The sequence below is a fragment of the Alosa alosa genome, chromosome 10, assembly GCF_017589495.1.
Source record: "Alosa alosa isolate M-15738 ecotype Scorff River chromosome 10, AALO_Geno_1.1, whole genome shotgun sequence".
In the NCBI taxonomy this organism is placed as follows: domain Eukaryota; kingdom Metazoa; phylum Chordata; class Actinopteri; order Clupeiformes; family Clupeidae; genus Alosa; species Alosa alosa.
In genome coordinates, this window is record NC_063198.1 from 1,266,135 (window position 1) to 1,287,868 (window position 21,734).

Here is a 21,734-nt window from a genome sequence, read left to right on the forward strand (position 1 = left end):
CAAGCTGCACATGCTATTGGTTATTGAAGATTCACACCTTTGAACAGCACCTGAATGACATCAGGCAATCAACATTCACACTCATTAGTCGCCAAAAATCAGAATGCGGAGACACTCTATGGCATTTAGGGGAACTTCTTTGTTTACTATTTTTTCTTCATCATTAACTCTATCATATTTATATTTCATCCATTAGTGTTCTTCTCTACAAATGTCTAATTGCCCCAGAATTTCTGAAGTTTTCAGGTGTACTCTTTTAGGAAAGCCCTTCATTTTATTGTCAAATGTATGCTTGGAGTTTTTCTTGTGTGTTTACCAATACACATTTTCACCATGTGAATGTGACTGGCCAACATGTAGGATTGACAGTGGGTCAGTGGGATAATGCCTTGTACTGGTGATCCTTAGGTTGAGTGTTCGAATGCTGTTGGGTTGTGGAGGTTAGCATACTAGAATAGAATGCTGTTGGGTTGTGGAGGTTAGCACACTATAACATTACAGCTACTTGTCAATATGGACTTGTACTGTAGTGCAAGGCAAGTATAACTGTATAATTATAGGCTGTTTATCTCATTGACTCCAACACAGAACCCACCCCCGTTGGTGAAAAGACTCCCTAAGTTTATATATATATATTAGGACAGATTGTTTGGCTCTGCCACCTAACCACGCCCAGTTTACCGGCTGGAAAACCCTGTAGCTCCGGAGCAGGGGCTCAGACCAGGATAAATTGTTTGCTTGCCCTCAGTTCTCTCTTTTGTTCATCTCAACCCAGCACTCCAGTGTGTCCTGCTTTGTGTGCGTCTTTGAGTTAACGTAAGTCATCACTTTAATGACCCTCACTATGACTTTTGTGATGTTTATCAGTTTGTAGAGTAGCTCTGCTATCATGTGTAAAGTTAAGGTCTTTGTTTGTTGGTTTGGTGTGTTGGAGTCCCATAAAAGAGATGATTAGATGATGTTGGTTGACTTGGGCTGTCAAGTATTGTTTAGTTGTACCTTATATAGCCATATGATTTCAGTTTATTGTTGTGAGTTGGGATCTGTACTGATTTACCCCATTTCACTGATTACTCCATTTTCTGTTTGTTTCCTCTTTGATGCAGCACACATACAAGTAAAGAACAAAAGAACAGATGAATTGAAACTCAAATAAAGTTCACTTGTGTTGCACCGAAACCTGCCATCTCTGTGTCATCACTCCGTACCATTGAGCCTTCTGACCGAGGCTCTGCCTGCTCGCCACACACTCACTCTACCTCAACCCACATCGCCCCCTACAGTTCCTTCAGTTGGGTTGTGGAGGTTAGCATACTAGAATAGAATACTGTTGGGTTGTGGAGGTTAGCCCACTATAATGTTACAGCTACTAGTCAGGACTTGTCGTGCAAGGAAAGTATAACTGTATAATTATAAGCTGTTCATCTTATTGACTCCAACACAGAACCCACCCCCACCCCCCTTCACCTACCACCACAAATACAATTCAATTCTGTGGGAAACACTGCCTTCCATTATCAGACCCTTCATCTTATCCACGACAAATGCATAGTCCTGTAGAATATTGTTAGAATAATATTGGGTTGTACAGATTAGCACACTAGAATAGAGTATTGTTAGAATACTATTGGGTTGTGGAGATTAGCACACTAGAGTAGAGTACTGTTAGAATACTGTTGGGTTGTGGAGGTAAGCACACTAGAATAGAGTATTGTTAGAAAACTATTGGGTTGTGGAGATTAGCACACTAGAATAAGAGTACTGTAGAATACTGTTGGGTTGTGGAGGTTAGCACACTATAATGTTACAGCACAGGGTAATCCTAATTTTATGGATCAAATTTATTCCAATCCAACTCAAAAGTTTTGAACAACACAAAGGTTTTATCCAGATCAAAACCAAGAATAGATGATCTAATAATAGTGATCTAATCCAATTCCAGGATCCTTGTTTCCCTTTGAACAACCCATTTTCAAGATTTGAAATCCGATAGCCGAAATCCGGTAACTGAAATCCGATAACCGAAATCCAATCACGTTTTTTTGAACAATTGGGCCCAAACAATCAAAGCATATGTAAACTAAAAAGCTATGCTACCTCATGTTCATTTTGCTCGGACCCCGTTAAATCACCACTTGCAGTTATTTATTATTATTATTGTTATTATTATTATTATTTTCTTTATTATTGTGTTAAATATGAGGAGAATTAGTCGCTTCACTTATAGAAAAAAAGGTTATAATAATAAGCTTTATTTGTTTAGCACCTTTCAAACACAGAATGCAGCTCAAAGTGCTTTACATTTGGAGCATTTAACACAATGATAGAGAAATATTAATAATACAAACAAATTTTTGGTCAACGATTCCCGGGACACCGAAACACCGGGGCACATGAAATTTGGTGGGCATGTAGCCGCACTAGACTGTTAGCGAAAAATGCAGTTTTTCCTAAATAACTAAATAAATAATTGTGATTTGCCCCCCTACACACCCCTATCTTAACCCCCACACCCCCCCCGGTAAAAAATAAAAATGCAAAATCACTGCTTTAATCTCTATGTTTAGAACTGCACCAAATTTCATGTGTATGACATCCTCTAGGGGTATGCCAAGTTTTGTGGAATTTCATCCATGGGGAGGCATAAAATAAATTAATTTATGTGTACATTTAGGGACTGTACACCCATCAGCCTGTTTATGGTGGTGTTGTGCGAGGGGTTGCTTGTAGAGGATGATGAGAGGAGCTACAAGGCAGGACTGTCTCACACTCTCCTTCTTTCACAAACACACACACACACGTATAAACACACACAAGCACACACACACACATCCACACGCACGGACACATAAACACAAACACAGGCATGCACACACTCACACACACACTCACATGTACACACACACACACACACACACACACACGCACGCACATACAAGCATACACAAAAGTTGCAAGAGTAGGGGTTGGAGTAGGAGATTAGAGCCCGTTTGGTGGGCCGATAATAGGCATTTTCCAAACTATCGGTATTGGCAATTATAACGGCCAATAAATAATTTTAAATTCAGTAAAGGAAAACCGAATATTGATCCTTCATTTAGGCTGCATTTCCAGTATTGGCATTACGTAGTTTGTCCACCAGATGCAAGACACACATGCATTACTTGACTTGGTTCCACTTCACTTCCTAGAATCACAACGCAACAGTACAGTAGCTTATGGTGTCACAGCTTAAATTGCCATGAAAGCCCCAAGGAGCATTGATTTCCCTGAATGAAAATATAGTTCCAAGTATGTATATTCCTACAAAATGGAGGGGAGTGTCTGGGGTGGGAGGGGACAGCCACAGGCCCTGGAGGCATGCAGGTCATGGAGGGATGGCAGACAGCAGCCAATCACCCTCTCAGCAGAGTGAATGATACGCTGCAGTCTGCGCTTGTCCTTGGCAGAGATGGTGATGGAGGAGGTGAGGATGGACTCAATGATGGAGGAGTAGAGGAGCACCTTCATTGGCTTTGGCAGGTTGTATTTCTTCAGCTGTCACAAGAAGTACATCCTCTGCTCTGCCTTTTTGGTGAGGACACTGGTGTCCAGCTCCCACTTGAGGTCCTGGGTGATGATGATGCCCAGGAAACGGAAGGACTCCACAGAGTCTACAGGGGAGACACTCAGGGGGCGGGTGTGGCTGGATTTCTCTTTAACCCTCTAGGCGCCACGGTCGAGTTTACTCGACAAGATGCGGTACTGATGCGGTACCGATTTAGTCCAATAGGGTGTCATATTTCGTTCGACCTCCACTCCACTAGATGGCAGACATGTCATACGTCATCCCCGAGTCCAAAAAAGGGCATACTTTAAACAAAACTTTTTCACTACAGCGCATTGAATCAGTGCGTGCAATACCGGAGCTAGTGTGCGTGTGAGCCACTTTATCAGAGCGATATTGTCAACATCAGCGAGTATTTGCATTAGATTATCGTCTAATGGCATCAAAAAAGTTTACCCGAAATGAAGTGTTGGGTCTTCTAATCGCGGACCCTGATTCTGAAGGAGAATATCTGCCTTCAGAAAATGACAGTGATTCGTTTAGTGAGGCTTCAGATGCGTCCCTGCCTTGCAATGATGTAGCTGGACAAAGTGAGAGTTTAGCTTACACCAAGCACAAACGTTGAATCGTTTGCCCAATGTCAGTGGTGGGAATAATGTTTCACGGGGTCAGAGTGTTCATTGGGAAGTTAGCAGGGTGTTAGTGGTGTGGCGAACGAGGCTGGAGGTAATGTCCATGTAGCTAGCTTCTGTCTTCTGACCGTGTGCCTCTCCTTCCAATCGGCGACAATAACGTGATGGAGCCTTTGTCTAATGCCTCTGGGTATGTTAGACGAGGTCGAAGTGCTCATAGGACAGTTAGGGGGGAACGTAGAGGCAGTGTGGGGAGTCACAATGAGAATGACAGTAGGCCTAGTCCAAGCTATGCAAATTCTCTCCACTCGGCGCGCGCAAGGCAGATCTGGCCATGCTGCTCGCAGCAGGAGCAGAGGTGGTGACACGGGGCAGGGGAGCCATTAGGCCATGCATAATGTATCACAAGATGATGGGAATGCCGGCCCTGTACGGATAGGGATAGGGAGTCATTATCTCTACAGCAAAAGGCCTGCTACATAAAAAAAATATTAGTAATGATTTACACGGTTGATTTGCTATCTATTTCCCTGATCATTTAGGACATACACTATGTATGTGTGTTCATGTCCTTGTGATGTGTGTGTCTTTGTCAGCTAAGAAAAAAACAACAACAAAAAAACATCAACAAAAACAACAAAAAGAAAACATTGTCTCTTGTCTTGTCTCGTCGTCTCACTCCTGATCTGTGCCTTGCCGTGGCAAGTGAGCTTTTGAACTAAACAGGTCTTGTCTACTTGTGTTTGTGTGTCATCTGAATAATATATATGTGCCCCATACATGGAATCAGAGTGCCTACTGTATGTAGTAAATGGAAAATCTCTACAGCAAAAGGCCAGCCTACCGCTACATGCATTTGGTTTGTTTCTGCCATTTATTAGTAATGATTTACAGTTTGTTTACTACTTACTATTTACCTTAGCATTAAGTATTGTGCAATATAGCATACAGAAGGTGAGCGACATTTTGGGGGCAAAGAAGTGGTGCATTTTATCATTCAAACAAGCGACTTTTCATGAAAATTCTATAATCCAAGATGGCCGCCACCCTATGACGTCATAAAATGCAAATTAGATATAAACATTTAATCTCTACATAAACTTTGGGTCATCCTTAATGTTTCTCTAATTTACAGAAAGTCTCTATCTCTTATCACTTTTAAGATATAGCCTTTTGAAATGAAGATGTCAAAATCGAACGTTTCGGAAAAAAAAACTCTGGCGCCTAAAGGGTTAAGTCCAAAACCATCTCCACTGTCTTCAGAGCATTTAGCTCCAAACTGTTTTGTCTGCACCAGGACACCACATGGTCAATCTCACCTGTAGGCGGACTCATCACCACCAGAGACGAGCCCAATGAGTGGTGTCATCCGCAAACTTTAGGAGCTTGACTGACTGATGAATGGAGGTGCAACTGTTTGTATTCATGGAGAAGAGTAAAGGAAAGGACGCAGCCTTAAGGGGAACCGGTGCTGATGGTCCTGGAGTCAGAGACATGTTTCCCCAGCTTCACATACTGCAGGTGGAGTCAGGTACATGCAGCTGAGAGAGCTTGTCCTGCAGCAGAGCTGGGATGATGGTGTTGAAGGAGCTGAAATCAACAAACAGGATCCTGGCGTATGTTCCTGCCGATTCCAGGAGGGTATTCCATCAACCTCGCTAAAGGCCAAACCTGGCTTATTTTAATAAGTCTCGCAAATTTTAGTGAGAGTTCCGTTCCATTAGTGAGCTTAACGTGAATCCCAGCTTGGTAACTATGGGAATTTATGCCACAGAACTAACCTGGTCCGTAGCAGGTTAACTTTCAAGCTAAATTAAGATGTGTTGCAAAAAACCCCAATCAGTCGGAAAACGAGTCCAAAAAGATGGTTCCGTCAACCTGTGCTTTCGTCACCTGTAGCCTACAACTTCAAAAATAGAAGTAGAAATGTTTCTTTCCGACAGTGTCACCAAGCATGGATTTACACATTCACTAGCTCCAAAGAATTTAGGTGTAATGCGTAGCGAGACAGCATGGGAAATGAATTATATTCTATATTATATTCTTGTGTGTTCACAGGTTCGCTTCCCATACAAAGTATTTAGGCTTGTGAAAAAGGAGTCCTCACCTTTTCCCTTACGACAAACTTTTGAAAAACTGCCTTGTGCCACACCTGCATGGACTGCAGCCAAACACACTCACCTGCACTCGGTTACAGGTTTATGGCTGTGTATGGGTTTATGTTGTATGTATGTGTCTGTATTAAGGTGTTGATTTGAACTGTGACTGGGTACAGACCACCACCACCACCACATTTCCTATAATGGTTTAGCCCAGACCTAATTGGGTAATTGCCTAGCCTATTTAATGGCAGGCTTATTTCACACAGGAAGATACACAATAGACTGGAGACAACAGAAGACAGAGGGAAGAGCTGGAGATCCAGGGAAGCTAAATCATATTAAGAAAAATATTTATTTTAAAGAGAGGATCCGTACTTCTTCAAATGAAACTAAAAACTACGGATGACCTTAAATGACATAATGTGCAGGAAGGCAAGGCAATCTCAAAAGCATGTGGAATCTAATGGCCACTTTATCACCAAGCCGTCTGAGATAGCCAATTATTTTAATGACTTTTTCACCAAAAAAGTAGATGACCTAAGATCTAAAATGCCATTACTTGATGGTGATCCAACACACAGTATTTCTAATGGCATTATGAGGGGAAATCTTGTGGTTTTACATTTGACACAGTGAATCTAGAAACAGTTAAAAAAATACTTATTTCAATCTCTTATGATGCATCTCCAGGAAGTGATGATCTTGATGGAAAGTTCTTAAAGATGGCGGCGAGACTACTCTGTGAACCAATATGTCATATTTTTAACAGATGTATACTTAGTGGTACCTGTCCAGGGGCCTCATTTATAAAAGGGTTGCGTAGAAACCATCCTTCATTTGATCTTAGATCATTTCTGAAATGATCGTACGTGTGATTCAGAGAGAAAGCGAACGTAACGCACGCACAAAAAACGTCGTGACGCCACCCTTCCAGATGTGCCCATTATAAATCACAAATGAACGTCAACTTGTGCGCAGCAGGATGGTTTTAGGTCTCCGCCTTGTAAACACCCCCTCATAAATATCATTAGCATATGTTTAAATGAAATCAATGCCCTAAAAGCTGTAGCTTATGTACAATTATATATTGAAAACATTGTATAGGTCTAGCCTATGCCATCTGATGTTAACTAGCCTATATGCGTCAGTTCGAATAGCTTAACTAATTATGTTTTTTCCAGCAAAGCTTTCTGGAAAGAGATCGTATGCATCCATGTCCATTGTCCTCTGCTCGCTTTCATTCCTTTTGCTTGCAGTGATGTGAATAATCAACATTTCGTATGTTTAGGCCTACTTTGTAGAAAAAATGGGTAGGCCTAGCTTATGAAGGAAAGACCTCTAGGCCTATATAATCCTGTACGTTATGGTACAGTAGGCTACTGTACGTTTCCAATATGACCCAGGGTAATATGCTGATTTAGCCAACAAAACAGAGGACTAAATTATAAGGGTGATATGTCATGTAGGCTTAACGTTTCTTTTAGGGTAGGCTATGTTTTTGCTGAAAAAGTAGCCTAGTTCGCCGGTCATTTTTCATTCATTCTGCATATCTTTGCTATCATTTTCTTTCAATAATGTCTAATGCCTTAAACATTGTCCTTTATTGTTTGCTTTAGGCTTACCTTTATATTTTTATCCTACATTATTCAACTCACGTATTGTCATCTGATCTTGGGCACTGCCAGTCAAAAAAAGCAAACAGGTGCGCGCTCTGCACCTCTTTACGCAACTCCGACGCAACACTAAATATGAAGATGCCCTGCTTTCAGAGGATAACTTCCGTCCCTTGGTTGTGTACGCTATGTATGATATAAAATATCTATAGCCTACCTACATTGTATAGCTTACAGTCAAATATTACCTTTCTGTTACGAAGCTGGGAATAGGCCTATGAGCGCAAATTAGGATGTAGTGGAGGCTAAACGCGAGTAAACGCAGTTTATGCACCTCTGAAATTTCAGGAATAGAGTTTAGGCCTACCCACCTCTTATTAGAGTTTATCCACCTCTCAAAAAAGTTTATTCACTTTTAACATTCAAAACGGTATGATCAAATAGGCCTACTATCCTATATTCCCAATACTGCACAATAACCTCCAACATTATCAAACTGTTCGAATGCCTTTTTGAATGCCTTCCTCTCCTAAACGAGGGCAATTGGACATTTGATGGTCAATATTAGATTGGTGAGAATACTAAATATACTATATCACCTGTAAGAATGTTTCAATTATTCTATAGTAGGACTTGGTGGGGTTTTTTTTTAGATATTGTGAAATAAGTAAGCTATACGTCTTTTCACTTTCTTAAGTGGGCTAAAGTTCTCATTAGCAGTTTTATGCCAAACCATGAAACATTAAGCTGCGTCCAAAAACATCTTTAAAAATCTTCTGATATTGATCATGCACATGGCAAAGAAAGACATGAGATCATTGGTCTTGGAATTTTGAAAATGCATCGCACTTGGACCTCAGATTACTTGCAGTACCCCGGCATTACCACAAGGAAATGGTCGTACGTCATGTTTGAACCTGACGTGGAGATAAGCACTTTTCCACGTCAAAGACGGTTTTTATAAATCTGAGCGTTGGCATGGATTTGAGCGTACGCACGGTCTAAGATCAAATCTGTGCGTAAGAACGCTTTATAAATGAGGCCCCAGAGCTATGGAAAGAGTCTAAAATCATGCCCTTGCCAAAAGACACAAGGGCTGATTTCACTGGCTCTAACTGCAGGCCCATCAGTCTACTCCCTGCACTATCTAAAATATTTGAGAGAATAATTTTTAATCATTTTTTTAATTATTTCAGTCAAAATGGTTTACTTACAATTGCTCAGCATGCTTATAGACCAGGTCATTCCAAAAACACAGCATTAATACATATGACAGATTTGTGGTTAACACACATGGATGCTGGAAAACTAGTCGGAGCTGTGCTCTTAGATTTCACAGCAGCTTTTGATGTTATTGACCATAGTATTTTGATTTTCAAAGCTTGAAAAGTATGGTTTCTCACCCTTAGCGATTGCTTGGCTGAAAAGTCTCTTCAGTAGGAGACAGCGGGTATTTTTCAATGGAAGTTTTTCAGATAGAAAAACAGTATCTTGTGGCGTTCCGCAGGGTAGCTGCTTGGGTAGCTGCTTTTCTATTCTCAATTTTCATTAATGACTTACCATCAGCTGTTGGAAATGCTAATGTGGTGATGTATGCTGATGACTCTACCTTATTTACTACCTCACACACTGAGTGGAGCTGGAAGAACATCTTAATACTGAGCTACAAAACATAGCGAGATGGGTGAGAATGAACAAATTATAGCTGAACATATCAAAGACTAAATGTATTATTTTTGGTAACAGAAATGCCCTTGCTAAGGCCAATACACTGAATTTATCAATTGACAACATTCCTATAGAGCAGGTTACTAAAACTAAACTGCTGAGAGTGAAATTGGACAATTTACTCTCTTGGTCTGATCAAATTGATGATATTGTCACAAAAATGGGGAAAGGTATTGCAATGGAAAGAAAATGTTCAACATATGTCTCATCCTCCACAATGACTGATGTTATTAGGTCAATTGTGCTGTCTCATTTGGATTACTGCCCAGTTGTTTGGTCAAGTGCTGCTGGGAAACACCTTAAGAAACTCCAGGTCGCTCAGAATAGAGCATCAAGGTTATCCTTACACTGCTCATTTCGAACAAATGTATCTGAGATGCACAAAAGGTTACAATGGCTAACTGTAGAATCAAAATGTAAGTATCATCTTTTGAGATTTATACATAATGTAATTTGGGAAAAAACACCTCAGTTTTTTTCCAGTTGGCTGATACTGGCAGGTGATTGCCATAAGTATGGAACACGACAAGTGACAAATGGGTTTTTGGGTGTCCCAGCACCATGCACAAACTGTATGACAAGAACTGTCCTCTACAGGGGCTCTGCTATGTGGAATAGGCTCTCTTTGGAAATTAAAAACATTGAGAACTGTGTCAGATATAAGAAGTCACTAATAAGAAAGCAGTCGTTCTTTCAGTCTGGTGGTGTGAATCCGTTCACCTACAATAAGAACAAGTTGTTCCAGCCTGGTCTTGTACAACTGAGCGATGTCTGTCAATGTGAAGAAAGGGGCACTGTTCTCATCTGTTCTCATCTGCCATGTAGACAAGAATCATCTCCATCATTTCATTTAGATGCAGCCTGCCTGGCTCTGTTGTACAATGAAGACAGACAGTGGTGATGGTACTTGGCCTCAATGGAAAGGCACACTTCCTCACTGTCAATGTTGTAGCTTGATGCATTATGGAAATCTGAAGAACTTGCAGCAGGCTCATTGCAAAGGAAGCAAGTAGGTTCTGTGGACGGTGAGTGGCTGGGGGCAGATCTTGTGTGTACAGTCGAGGTTTTTTGTTGTTGTGCTGTAGTTACTTTCCCCCGACAAGCTCATCAAATGCTTTTTTGTTGAGTTTTAGCCGACATCTCTTGTGCCACTTAGCCTTGTGGCTCTTTGTGTCTATACACACGCGATCTGCCCACAGCCATTCACCGTCCACAGAACCTACTTGCTGCTTTTGCAATGAGCCTGCTGCAGGTTATTCAGGTTTCCATAATGCATGCACCCACAACACTGACAGAAATGTGAGGAACAACTTGGTCTTACTGTAGGTGAACGGATTCACACCACCAGACTGAAAGAACGACTGCTTTCTGAGCTTTCACATCTGAGGGCACATTTACACAGAAGAGACAGACTCCTGAGTTTTGAGAAGGACATTGGACCAGCTCTCATGATAGCCTGTCAAACTGACAGTGATGTCATGCACTTAATGCAAGCAGCACAAGTAGTGCGCAAAGAGATCCTTAATTCATCTTTCTCTTTTGACGGGTCATTCAAAGAAAACTGCCAGCAGAGGACTGTGCCACCATCTCTCTTGGCCTTCATCAACATGGTACTTGATGGTACAAAACATTGAGCATCAATCCACCACAAAACCTGCCCTAACACAATCTCCCAATTGATAGTCTTTAACAGTAAGAAGTAATTTATTAGTAGTAATTAAAGACACAGCCTTATATTAACATGCTAGCTACAAATGTGTTCAAGCCCGGTTGACCGGCTTTTTAACTAGGCTTCTCTGTTAACATTACCTATTTCAGCCATAACAAATTTCACATTACCAAGCTGACATATCTACAATATACTCTGTTCAATCATTAAACTAGCTTCAGCTCACATAAATGTTCCAGACTGTCTTCTAGTTTAGCTAGGATAATTATTTTGATCAATGTCCATGATGTTTACCTCAAAAGCTAACTACCAAGGAAAACTCCTTCCTGGCTATGGTTAAATTCATTTGCAACATGAATAATATTATGTAATTATGTAATACTATTGTTTGTTCATAGTCAATATGTTTGCCTGTTAGAATATGTCGATTGAAGTGCTCTCTACATTGTGCGTACTGTGGCCTGTAGCAACAACTCTCTAAAGCAGGGTTTTTTTAACCAGCGGTGGTATGGCAGGTGGTCTGTGAAAATGGTCTAGGGGGGTCACCTGTGGATAATTCTGTGCTGTGAAGAAATGAAATTAGCCACACATCTCATGAAATAACAACTAATAACTGAATAATACAGGGACAACAAATAAATTAATTGGGGTACATAGGGTACATAAAAAAATAATATTTTGATGTTTTGTTTACCTTGACCATTACTTAAATGCATTTTCTTGAACTCTGGTGGTTTCAAAGTTATCAGATACAGAATGGGCACCCAAAAGTTAGTGGGAAATGACACCTTAAGTGTTTTTCTACTGTGTTTGGTTCCAACGTGAGGAACTTTTGAATATTGTTGGCGGCCATCTTGGATTAGGCCTCAGAGGTCAAATTTGACTTCCCTCCCAATCTGAAAATAAACCTTATGGTATAACCTAACTATGGTAGAAGATGTTTCTTTCAAAAAGTGCTCAATTCCCCTTGATTTGAGGGTTTAACCGCTGTTTAAGGCAACATTTTCTTAAGTTAGAGTCAGGCATATAAGTCACTTCACTTTGTTTTTTTTTTTTTTTTTTTGTCATTATTGTGTTTTTAAATTTGATTTTGTTTTAATACAAATAAGGTGCAATTCCAATGTATTTCGACACTTGTAATGTTGATGACTAAATGTTTTAGTATTATTATTTTTACTACAGGACCCCAGGGAGATTAGCGACCCTTTTTTGGGGAAGCTAATGGGGATCCTAATAAAGAATAAAGAATAAAGTTATGCAAGGACGCCTTGTTTGGATCGGGGGCCTAGAAAGTCTGTGAAATTGTGGCCTAGTTTAATGGCGAGTTCAAATGTTCACTTGAAGATACATACTGAAGTTCCCTGGATTTTTATGTCTGGATTCCTGCTATGCTTCCTCCTGGTTTGTGGACAAAATAAATTATATTTTTGTATGGAACTGCTGTCTCCTGCCTTCCCTCAACACCACCTAATCCAGTGGCGCACCTCCCTAAACGTGGGGTGGTCGCCTCGGTCCCTCACAAGGCTACATAGCTTATCACCTTGAAAATGGCATTTTTAGATTATACTCTTTATGGTTATGGTTATGGATTTAGCAGACGCCTTTGTCCAAAGCGACACATAAATACAAAACAACATAATAATATTTAAAATTGAACAGGGAACAGATTAGAATGTAGGTCAAATATAATAAGGAGAATAGTTATAATACACAATAATATCAATCCAATCAATAGCCTAATAAAAAAGCAATGGAAAAAGGGGGAAAGGCAATAATAAAACATTAATGTCCATTCAATCAATAATATAAAAACAATGACATGCTAAGACTACATTAAGGAGAATATCAATAATAAACAATAATGTCAAATGAATTAACAGCCCAATTAAAATAAAACAACATTATACAAACCATGACACATAAGCGCTTAAACAACTAAGTATATGTTGAATAGGAATGTCTTTAGACCCCTCTTAAACGACCCAAAATTACCACAAAATTACTACAACTAGGAGCAGATCCAGTTAGTGTCCTATAGGCCAAAGTGAGAGATTTAAATTTAATTCTGGCTACTATAGGGAGCCAATGGAGAGTAACTAGGGGAGGAGTTACATGTGTCCTCTTTGGCTGATTGAAGAACAGGCGTTCTTTAATGAAAGACATGTCCTACTGTTGATAAAGGGTCATGCACATTTGGTAGGCTGATGCAAGCCAAAGGATAATTCTGTATTACTATAGGCAGCTAATAATTAAAACTGCTTCATGTGTCGACGATTGTTCATGAATGTAAATAGTTCTGAACTCACTCTATACTGACTTTGCACTCATTCACTCCTCAGCACTCATGACCCCCCCACACACACACACACACACACCTGACTTTCTCCAACTTTTGCACATCTCCATAGAACTTTTTATTTATTATTTTTGATTTCTCCTCCATCTACCCATGTCCTTGATTGCCTAGCCTTTCTGCCCCCCCCCCCCCCGCCCCACCCCCATCCCCATCCCCATCCCCAACATACTTACAGCACACTGCCCCCCCCCAATACACAGCACATTGTCTCATGAGGAAGCTTCTCCAACACACATATTGCACACTGTCCTTCCTTGGTAAGGGAGTTTTTCCTTGCCCCTGTTGCTCTTGGGTGCTCCTTGTTGGTGCCCCCCCCCCAATCCCAATCCTCCCCCACCTTTCTTATGCAGCCCTTGCCACTTAATCTACCAACCCCCCCCGCCCCCCCATAAATGCACAAATAGGCTGACACCAGACATAATTTCACTGCATTTCTTACTTCCAGTCACTATATGCATGTGACAATAAACTTCCTTGTATCCTTGTATCCTTGTAAATCAACTGTGTGCTTGACAGATTAAATATTAGGCCTAATGAGAAAGCTATTGCATTTCAGATAAATATATTTCAAACACTTTGGGACTTATGGGAGACAATAGGCTATATTACGTTGATACTAATTTATTTTATGACCACCTACACCTAGACAATCATTTGGAGTGAACCAAAACTATTTGGCTATGACATCGTCAGTGTGTTCTCCTCTCCCCCTCTTGCCTTCTCGTGTTCACAACTCATGCTGTCTATCCAGTGCACCGGCATTCCTAAGTAACTTTTGTTGTTGGCGGACCAAATGTCCGCGGTGGTAGACACATGAACCAGGGACTTGAAAGTTATTTTGAGCTTCGATTCCATGTCTGGATAACACATGTCCAGGTATTGGGAAAATGTTTTCCTGTCGGACATTGGCTTGTGAGTCGCGGGTATTTTATGTAGTATTTTTCTAAACCTGGGCAATTCAATAAGTGTATGTATATATATATATATATATATAAGTATATATACTTTTTTGATCCCGTGAGGGAAATTTGGTCTCTGCATTTAACCCAATCGGTGAATTAGTGAAACACAAACAGGTGAAGCACACACTAATCCCGGCGCAGTGAGCTGCCTGCTACAACGGCGGCGCTTGGGGAGCAGGGAGTGGTTAGGTGCCTTGCTCAAGGGCACTTCAGCCGCGGCCCACTGGTCGGGGCTCGAACCAGCAACCCTCCAGTTACAAGTCCAGAGTGCTAACCAGTGGGCCACGGCTGCCCAATAGTTGACAGGGGAAGCATGTCATCTATAATGAACCCTGCAACTAGCCTGTTCATTTCTTTTTGTGCTACCTGCTGCGCTACAAGACTTGAGAAAAGCTTAGCTTGTTTAGGCGGGGTTGGCTGCTGAGTGACTTCTTAAAATGACCGGCGAGCAGGATCTTTCGCCACAAGTTTTGTATTGCCATGCTGAGTTGGCAGCAGTAGAAAGATACCTGTCGCCTGGGCATAGAGTACATTTCACACAAATATTTTTTTCATTTCGACCAATAAACTGAAAGTAATGTGATTATCGCCACTGGCCGAAACTCTGTCTCCGTCTCCATCTCTATTTCCCTCTCTCCTTCGCATCAGCAGTTACGTCATTAAAATTGATCTCTGTCGCTATGGAAACGGTGCAAGCACACATGCATGCACCACTTAAACATATCTGAACGTTACTTTGTAACTTGTTACCCCCAACACTGATCCAAGGTGCTGCTGTTTCGCGGGTTCGAGTCCGGGCGTGTGCAGGGCTGAATCGTGCAGGTTCAACACAATGCAGGTTAATTGTGCATACTGACTCTATGGATGTTTTCTGTCATATCTCCTTTCTCATAATCTTCATGAATCAATGTTAGCTTGCAAGTTGGTAGCTATGCATGGTTTAGCCAAGGGCATAACACACAGTAGTGAACTCTTAGACTAATGTTACCTCTCCAAACAATCTGTAAATCCTCCCGTGACAATAATTATAGTGAAAAGGGTCATGGTTGGTGGTGTTTTAGATTATGTGGATGTGATGTACAACCAAACAACCTATTCACTATCAGGCTTGTGTTCTTTCCTTAGATGGAGGGAGAGAAAGCCCAACTTTGGATTTTTAACTATATATATATATATAAATATAATGCATAGTATGGGGTGTTAGCAGTGCAAGGTCATAGGTGAAACAGTGTAGGAGTAAATGTAAACAGGAGCAATGCAATACAGTCAATGTACACAGGTAAACAGTGCAGTAGTAAAAAGTAAACAGGTAAACAGCTAAAGTGCAAATGCTAGACAGGAGGTGTAGTTTTGTTCAGCAGTGTTACAGCCTCTGGAAAGAAGCTGTACCTGAGCCTGCTGGTGCGGGAGCGCAGGCTCCTGTATCGCCTGCCATACGGGAGGAGACTGAAAAGACCATAGTTTGGGTGGGTGGCATCCTTGAAAATGGATTTGGCTTTGTTTTTACAATGTTTATGATATGTGTTGTGGATGGAGAGGATTTGGGTGCCAATAGTCCTTTGGGCAGATTTCACTACTCTTTGTAGTGCCTTGAGATCAGCAGCGTTGCAGTTGCCGTACCATACAGAGATACAGTTAGTGAGTATGCTCTCAATGGTACAACGGTAGAAGTCTGTTCCTAGGAATCCTCGGACATAGGTGTGCTTTCTTCAGGGTTCTTAGAAAGTGAAGGCGCTGATGCGACTTCTTCACCAAACTGACAGACCAAGAAAGATTTTCAGTGATGTGTACCCCAAGGAACTTAAAGAGAAACTATGCAGTATTGGCAATCTCCTCACTGTTTTCTTTTTCGCTGGCTCTGTCATGACGAATGTCTGAGAAACTCAATTGCTACCTTGTTCTAGCCGGTGCCAGGCACAAAATTGCAAGGGTAGTTTTTCCGCTCACAGGCGCTAGGGGGAAGCGAGATGGCTACCATTCAACCCGAAAAAAGTCATATAACCATTCCAATGACTCCGAAGCTGTAAATGAAGGTAAATTAAGCTAAAAAACCTGCATAGTTTGCCTTTAAAACTAGACACACATTCCACCTCAGCATCGCTGATGTGGAGGGGGATGTGTGCCCTGCTCTTGGCTCTCCTGAAATCCACAATGATCTCCTTGGTCTTCTGGGTATTGAGTGCCAGGTTATTGTTTTTGCACCACATAGCTAGGTGCTGAACCTCCTCTCTATATGCTGTTTCATCCTCCTCTCTGATCAGGCCCACCACTGTGGTGTCATCTGCGAACTTGCTTATGGCATTGGAGTCATAAACAGGGGCGCAGTCGTGGGTGAAGAGGGAGTAGAGCAGAGGGCTCAACACACAGCCCTGCGGCACGCCAATGTTCAGGGTGATGGTGGAGGAGGAGAGACTTCTAACAAGAGACTAATTTAACAGTCTGGGGTCTGTTAGTAAGGAAGTCAATAATACAGTTGCAGAGTGAGTTGCTGATTCCAAGCTGGCCTAGCTTGGAGATCAGCTAGGAAGGGATCACAGTGTTGAATGCTGAACTGAAGTCAATGAACAGCATTCTAACATATGTATTGGGACTGTCCAGATGGGTGAGTGCCAGATGGAGCGCTGTGGAGATGGCATCCTCTGTTGATCTGTTGCGTCGGTAGGCAAATTGACACGGGTCCAGTGTAGCAGGCAGACATGATTTCAGCTGTGAGAGGACCAACTTCTCAAAGCATTTCGCAATAATGGGTGTCAGTGCAACCGGGCGGAAGTCGTTCAGCTCTTTGGCTGTGGACTGTTTAGGCACCGGAACAATAGTGGCAGATTTAAAATTGTGGGGGACTGTTGAGTGGGCTAGAGACATGCTAAAGATGTTGGTGAAGACACCAGCCAACTGCTCTGAGCAGGCTCGCAACAAACGTCCGGGAACTCCATCAGGGCCAGCAGCTTTCTGAGCATTCACTCTGCCCAGGATGTTGCAGACCTCTGAGGTGGAAAATTGGAGTATGTCCTCGTCCGGTGAAACAGCTGACTTAAAGGCTGCCTCCTTGTTTTCTTGGTCAAATCGAGCATAGAAGTCGTTCAGCTCGTCTGGGAGGGAAGTAGAGGGTAGGGAAGAGTTGCAAGGGGATTTGTTGGTGATTGTATGTAGACCTTGCCACATATACCGGGGGTCGGAGGAGTTGAAGTGCTCTTCAATCCTTTTCTTGTAGGTTTGTTTGGCCCTGGATATTCCTTTCCTCAGGTTGGATCTGGCTGAGTTGTAGGCCTCCTGGTCTCCCGACCTGAAGGCTGCATCCCTAGCATTGAGGAGGAGGCAAACTTCTTTGTTCATCCAGGGTTTCTGGTTAGGGAATAGTTTCACTGTTTTATGTGTAGTCACTCCCTCTACACACTTGTTGATATAATCCAGGACAGAGTTGTGTGTGTATGTGTGAATGTTTGTATGGGAGTCCATGGTGGCGTCAGCAGCAAACACATTCCAGTCAGTGTGCTGGAACTGTTGAGTGTTGAGTAGAGTGGAGTCTGCGTCTTCCATCCAGACCTTAATGGCTTTTGTTATTAGTTTCACACGTTTGATGACTGGGGTGTACTTAGGCAGGAGAAACAAAGAGAGGTGGTTGGACTGACCAAGGTGGGGGAGGGGTGTGACTTTGTAGGCACCAGGCACATTCGTGTAGACATGGTCCAAGGTTTTATTGTCTCTTGGGAAGCATGAGACATTTTGGTGAAATTTAGGTTGTACAGTTTTTTAATTATCCAACTTTGGGCTGAAATTCTAATAGCAGCCCTAAATAATGACTTGCTTATGTGACAAAACAATGTATTTTATACTCATTAGCTGTGAAGAAACCATTTGAATTAAAGTTTGAGTGGGGTTGAGTGGCCCCAGGGGACCAAACAATTTTTTCCTAAAAAGTCTAGTGGGGCTACATGCCCACCAAGTGACCCGGTGTTTCGGTGTCCCAGGAATCGTTGACCAAAAATTCAGAATGTTGATGATTGGGGGGGCAGCAACACTCACCAATTCGAGTGAATACAAATTCCTAAGGTCATTCAGACAAGCAGCAGAGAAGCTACTGAAGTCCTTGACTCCAACCTGATACACTTGTAGAAACCCTCTGCTTACAGCTACTCATTCTCACCAAATTTTGTGCATTATTTCTTATTGTGTGCCAGCCTATTTAGCTTTAGTATAAGTCATTGACATAGTTTTCTGCTTCATCCCTCTTAATTCTTAATTTTCCATGCAAATGTTCTCCCTATCTCGGAACACTGTCAAATACAAAAATGAAATCATATCATGAAGAGCTTTGGCAAATCATATCCTTTAAATACACTTGGCGACTGTAATAGTTCAATAACTGTGTGTTCTTGATCAAATGATTGGTCTGGAAGCTGTGTAAATCCTACCTCCAATATTACAGTGCAGATAAGTTTGACACATTGGATGATGGCGTCCTGTGTGCCAGATATTGTGACACCTCTCTCAGTGGAGTTTGGAAGGAGGTCTCCAGCTACCTGTACCTGAGCTCCTGTGCTCTGCCAGAAAGAAGAAGAGATATATGGTCTGGTGAGCTTTCCACGGGAAAAACTGTTTTTTTAACTGTTGGCTTGACACTACATTACACATTACCTCATTCCTACTGTCAGAAATATCACAATACATTTAAAATAAATGAGGCCTTACTGGCATCATAATGCATAAATTATTCAGCACAGCAAAGACAAGGAGACAGAAAGAGTTAGAGGTCTTCTTGAGGAGAAAGAAGGAAGCAGAAGAATATATTTATTTTCTTCACAACTCACCTCTCTGATCTCCTTGATTTTTGAACCACCCTTTCCAATGAGTGAGCCACACTGGCTGGCAGGAATAACCAGTCGTAAGGTGACTGGAGGTTTGCTGGAGACTGTCCCATTGGCCACAAGAGCAGTAAGGTCCTGAGTGACATTTATAAGAAGAGAGGAGTAAATATGAAAAGGAAGATGCTTCCAACAGTATGCCATTGAATATGTGTCTAATGTACACAAACTGGGAGAATGTGATATTGAGAATCACAGCTATACCTTCTGTATACAAATACAAAGCCACAAAATCAACATTTTAACTTATCTTGTGCTTCAAAGTTGAACCAAGTTCACACCCAGGTTTTAAGCATGATGACTAGTACTCATAGACCTCTGAAGTTCGCCTACAAAAAAGCAGCCATCTTTGTCATCCGGTCTCTGCCGATTTTTCCTATTTGAAAATAACATGGGGTTTTTGAATTATCGCACCTGTTAAACTCTTGCTGGGATGAAAAAGTCTGAAATGCAGACGTTTTCCTGAACACACTGTTGTCCTCTGCCTTCGAGTGGACACTGTGATCTCCGGTACGTGAAGGCGGCACACTTAGATTTTTGCTACCCCAGAGCTAACTTGCAATGCAACTTGCCATAGGTAGTTAGCTACAATTAACAACCGGATCTCCTTATATAGGCAAAGACGGCCGTTTTGGTTCTTTTTGTAGACGAACTTCAGAAGTCTATTCTGCTCCCACACTATAAGAACTGAAAACAACACCAGAGGCCGGATTCACAAACCTGGATTCACCAAAAAAATACTTAACAGCTGCTTTGTTCTTAATGTTAGCCTTAAAGCAGGGGTGTCCAAACTTTTTGACTCAAGGGCCACATTGGGTTTTGAAAATTGGCCGGCGGGCCACACAACAAAAAAATAATGTGTGTATATATATATATAAGTTTCTTATAAAAAGATACCAATTATCAACAATAACAAGCCAGCTGGAACCTGTCGCACTCTCTCCCTCTTGTGCACGCTCAAATGCGTTCCCAATTAAATGGAGTAGCATAACGTAGTTAGATCTGCTGCAATGGAGAGACTATGTATCTCGATGTAACAAGCTGTTTTGACATTGACATGGTAAACGCTCTCTAAGAAGAGTGTAAAGCAGTTTGCAGTAGCCTAAAGTTAATCACAACGTTGTCTAACGTTGTCAAGCCCACATTGGCCAATCAGAATCCCAAAAATAGCAACAGCAACGAATTACTTCTTCTTTTGAACAAAATGTAAACATAGGTCGCTTTTTTTGCCCAGGTGCAAGTTCTGGCACACTCAATTTTTCTCAGTTTCTGCAATTTTTTTTTTTCAAAATCGTTTTCAGAGGCGAATTCTCTGTTTGCATGTAAACGAAGGGCACAAACAAAGGGAAATGAAACGGGGTCCAAGAGACAGGTGATCACAGGGCTGGGACCTGGGGCCTGTGCTACGAAGCGGGGTTACTGGTTTATCTGGGTAACTTCGAGAGTAACTTGATCACGTGTGGCGTAACTTCCCGATTAACCCGCATCATTTAAAGGTGGATAGGTTTTAACCGAGGTATGCTGCCATGGCAATTTACGCTGCATCTCAAACCTGCTCCGAGCAGGTTATGTTCTTGGTTAACCCGAGGTTTCCGTTAACCACACCCTTTATAAGTACCACACCTCCACTAACAATTTCTCCCGAGACAATGTTGGCGTACCTGGATGATCCATACGACATTGGAGCGCAAATCGTAAGAGGCTCTCTTCGCAGGGCAACGGGTTTTAGAGACCGCCAGATATATATATACCCGGACGATATTCTCTATGAAGATATAGATTGTCAGCCGAGGGAATTCGTTATCTTTGTCAGATGATCTAGGCAGACGTCTCTAATGTCACCCGTCATCGCAATGCCCTTACGTGGACAATTCATGTATTCCATCGGTGATGCTGAACATCTGAGCAAGAATACTGTATGTCCGAAAATAAATCGGACATACAGTAGGCCCTATGCTGAACATCTGAGCAAGAATAACCTAGGCTACTGTTTGTCCGAAAATAAATCAGACATACAGGCCTAACAAATTAAAATCACCAAAATCACCAACACTCTGGTGCCTTTTCTCCTACAGTAGTGTTAAGACACCTTTTTCTTGTTAGCTGTAGCCTAAAACAGAGGCCAAGTGAAGGCTATAAGCATCGGCCTACTACATGTTTTCATAATTATATAACTATATAAACCTACTATTCTGAATAATGTTTTTGTGTTTCATTTTCACCTGCTGCCATGTGCATTTGGCAATGGTGTTGCATCTGAAAT

At 41.7% G+C, this 21,734-nt stretch overlaps 1 protein-coding gene across 4 annotated transcripts in view; it reads right to left on the minus strand.

Annotated features, from left to right (window-relative positions):
• Positions 1-21,734, minus strand: part of pcbp4 (poly(rC) binding protein 4) — a 130,256-nt gene that overhangs the window by 36,573 nt on the left and 71,949 nt on the right. For all 4 annotated transcript variants that reach the window (XM_048254536.1, XM_048254537.1, XM_048254535.1 and 1 more), the window contains 2 exons: positions 19,418-19,549; positions 19,022-19,150 (listed from right to left, as the gene is read on the minus strand). In XM_048254536.1, the coding sequence (XP_048110493.1) occupies positions 19,022-19,150; positions 19,418-19,549 (261 nt within the window). The remainder of the gene's footprint in view (positions 1-19,021; positions 19,151-19,417; positions 19,550-21,734) is intronic.